General features: G+C 48.3%; 1 protein-coding gene across 1 annotated transcript; it reads left to right on the forward strand.

The window, feature by feature from the left end:
• Positions 1-213: 213 nt before the first annotated feature.
• On the forward strand, positions 214-2,164 carry Sdr42e1 (short chain dehydrogenase/reductase family 42E, member 1). Its single transcript, XM_052166139.1, has 2 exons — positions 214-281; positions 1,051-2,164. Exons 1-2 carry the CDS (start codon positions 214-216, stop codon positions 2,162-2,164), a joined length of 1,182 nt encoding a protein of 393 aa, XP_052022099.1.
• The last annotated feature ends 1,319 nt before the right edge of the window (positions 2,165-3,483 follow it).

Genomic DNA, 3,483 nt, shown 5'->3' on the forward strand with positions numbered 1-3,483 from the left:
CCTGCACTAATGTATTCTGTTGTTTAGTTTGGGTTTCTCAGCGTTGTCCATATAACCAGAGATTCACACAGGTTTGGTGCATGTGCCTCCACTGAGCAGTGGGCCAACCACCTTGTTCTTGATCTTCTTGTTCACAAAGGAGAAGAATGTTTATATGCGGTCATAACGTTGTGCCATCTTCCTGCAGGTCCAGTTGTGCCTGTGCTGTCTCCTATGGACTCCCCAAGGTTCCTAGAGGAAACCGTCCTCATTACTGGAGGAGGAGGATATTTTGGCTTCCGGTCAGTTCATCTACAAAATAACCTCATGGAATTCTTCTAGTGGATCGTTTTCGATTCTCATGTTTATATGCATGTACATGTTTATATAGTTCTAAAACAAAAGTGAATTATTGTGCTCACTGCTCAGGCTTGAAAATTGAAAAACAAATTTATTCCACTTCAAGAAACGTTATTTTTAAAACCTGTAAATTGGGTCCTAGTGACTATTCATGTCACCAAAGATAATATTTTTAAATATAACTGTATTCATTTTTTTTCCTTCTCATCACTATGACCAAATAAATATCTAACAGGAATCAATTTAAGGGGCAAACGTATAGTTGGACTCCTGGTTTAAAGGAATACAGTTCATGAGGGCAGGGAAGAATGTGAGGTATCTGCCCAGAGTGCCCCTGAAATGAGAAAGCAGAAAAGCCACAGGAGGCTGGGTCTGTCTATCAAATCCCAAGGCCCTGCCCCTGGCAGCCCATTTTCCCCAGCAAAACAGCGCCACCAGCTGGGAACCTGAGCCTGTGTGAGATAGTTCACCTTTAAATCACAGTAAGCACTCTGTCACAGAGATATTGCTGTGATTCTCGTTGTTGAGGTGGAATCCCTGTTTTTTCAAACTCTAAATAAGACCTGGAGCAATGAATACGCAAGGTAAGTGACACAGGATGAGTTAACATGACCCAGGTGAGCCCTACCTTATTGGCAAGTCATTTCCTACACTTTCTTTAGACAATAGCCGAAGGGTGACCTGACCTAACCCTGATCTTTCTCACCTCAGCCTCGGCTGCGCTCTGAACCAGAAAGGAGTCCATGTGATTCTGTTTGACATCATCGAACCAGCCCAGAACCTTCCAGAGGGAGTCACGTTCGTCCGCGGAGATATCCGCTGCCTCTCTGACGTGGAGACGGCTTTCCGGGACAATGACGTTGCGTGCGTGTTCCACGTCGCCTCTTACGGCATGTCTGGGAGGGAGCAGCTGAACAAGACCCAGATCGAAGAGGTCAACGTGGGTGGCACAGAAAACATCCTCCGGGCCTGCCTGGAGAGAGGGGTGCCCAGCTTGGTCTACACAAGCACCTTCAATGTTATCTTCGGAGGTCAAGTCATCAGCAATGGGGACGAGTCTCTGCCTTACCTGCCTCTTCACCTGCACGCAGATCACTACTCCAGGACCAAATCCATCGCAGAGAAGAAGGTCCTGGAAGCCAACGGCTTGCCCTTCAAGCAAGGTGATGGTGTACTCCGAACCTGCGCCATAAGGGCAGCTGGCATCTATGGGGCTGGGGAACAGAGGCATCTTCCCAGGATAGTGAGTTATGTTGAGAGGGGCCTGTTCAGATTTGTGTATGGGGATCCCCAGAGCCTGGTTGAGTTTGTCCACGTGGATAACCTTGCGAAGGCTCACATACTGGCTTCTGAGGCTCTGAAAGCCAAGAATGGTCACGTTGCCGCTGGGCAGCCCTACTTCATCTCCGATGGTAGACCTGTAAATAACTTTGAGTTCTTTAGGCCGCTGGTGGAGGGCCTGGGCTACACATTCCCATCCACCCGCTTGCCACTAACCCTCATCTACTGCTTTGCCTTCCTGGTAGAGATGATCTACTTCCTTGTAGGCCGGCTCTACAACTTCCAGCCCTTCCTCACCCGCGCCGAGGTGCATAAAACTGGTGTCACGCATTACTTCAGCTTAGAGAAAGCCAAGAAGGAGCTAGGCTACGAGCCTCAGCCGTTTGACCTGCAGGAGGTAGTGGAGTGGTTTAAAGCCCACGGGCATGGCAGAAGGTCTGCAGGTCAAGACTCGGAGTTCATTCTGTGGGATGGCATCCTGGTCCTCCTCTTGGCCCTTTCTGTTCTTACCTGGATCCCCCCTTCCACAATCCTGTCCATATGAAGAGCTGAGCCTCCTTCCAGGGGCGGTTTTCAAGGATGCAGGTTTTTGAAAGATGTGTCACATTATCTGGTACCCTTCCTGGGTCTTCAGATTACTTCTTAACAATGAGTCTTTAAACTTCATGGCAGGGATGGGGCTACCTTCCTATGAATCCTTGATCAGGGAAACTCCAGAGGCCATCGAAACAGTATTGGCTGTTGCGAACACTCTGGGTTACCCACCGGAACTATGTACTAAGACTCGATTGCCTAAGGTGCCACACACCTTTTCCAAATCACATAAAGAAATCCAGCTGGAACGGAACTGGAAGCATCTTCCCTGCTTGCTTGATTTCATAGTTCCAGAAGGGTCTATACAGGCTGCTGGAGGAAAAGAGTCTTATACAGCCATGGACCCTGCATACAGCACTGCCAATACTGGGCAAGGTGTACCCTCTAGTGCAACAGTGGCATGAATGTTAGGAGAATAACCAACTACTTCAGAATTGGATTGGAGGCTCGCTCCATGGGAGGGAGTTTGTTCCTGGTGATGTAAACTTGGCCAGAAGTTCACAGATAGAGAGGTCGTGACCAGAAGCTCATGGATAGAGAGGTCATAGGCCATGTGTGTCCTGCTGCTGTTATTTTGCTGGACAGAGAAGCTGTGCTCGCGAAGCCTCTCTCTAAATTCTTATGTTTATATCCGTAGCTTAGTGCTACTCTCAGCTGTGATCAGAGACGCTGCTTCTCTCTGCTGTGGGCATCAGCTATACTTCCGTGTTCAGAACTGGACAAAGTACTGCTGAGTGTTACATGTTCATCCAGAGACAGGGCATCTGTGTCACTCCCTCAAAGCCGCACAGGACTTTGTAGCAAAAGGGGATGGAAAGAATGCAAAAGCTGGAGGGGGTGGTGGCATCAGGGAGGCTGTCTCCTGAGAATGGCATGACTACTGTCCTCATGACCTAACGGTCGCTGGGATTGCTTGCCTACACTAGACTGCATATCAGGCTGATCACCATTCTGCCGCGGGAGGGAGAGAGACTCGTGATACCCGCTCCTCTCTGAAAAGCTGAAGGTGGTTGGTGGTTTCTGGGGAGGAGGTGACACTTTCTCTAGTGGTTTAGTCACTTCTAAGTTGCCCCATGCTCCTGTAAGCAAGCTTAATGAAACTCTTTGGAACACACCACACACATACACAGAGAGAGAGAGAGAGAGAGTTTATAAAAGAATCTAGCTGGGAAGAGATTGGGAATGGATAAAAGCCGGTGTGGGGTGAATCCGATGGAACTACATTATATACATGTTCGAAAATGTCATAATGAAACTCTTATGTTCTTA

The sequence above is a fragment of the Apodemus sylvaticus genome, chromosome 21 (genome assembly GCF_947179515.1).
Source record: "Apodemus sylvaticus chromosome 21, mApoSyl1.1, whole genome shotgun sequence".
Taxonomy (NCBI): Eukaryota; Metazoa; Chordata; class Mammalia; order Rodentia; family Muridae; genus Apodemus; species Apodemus sylvaticus.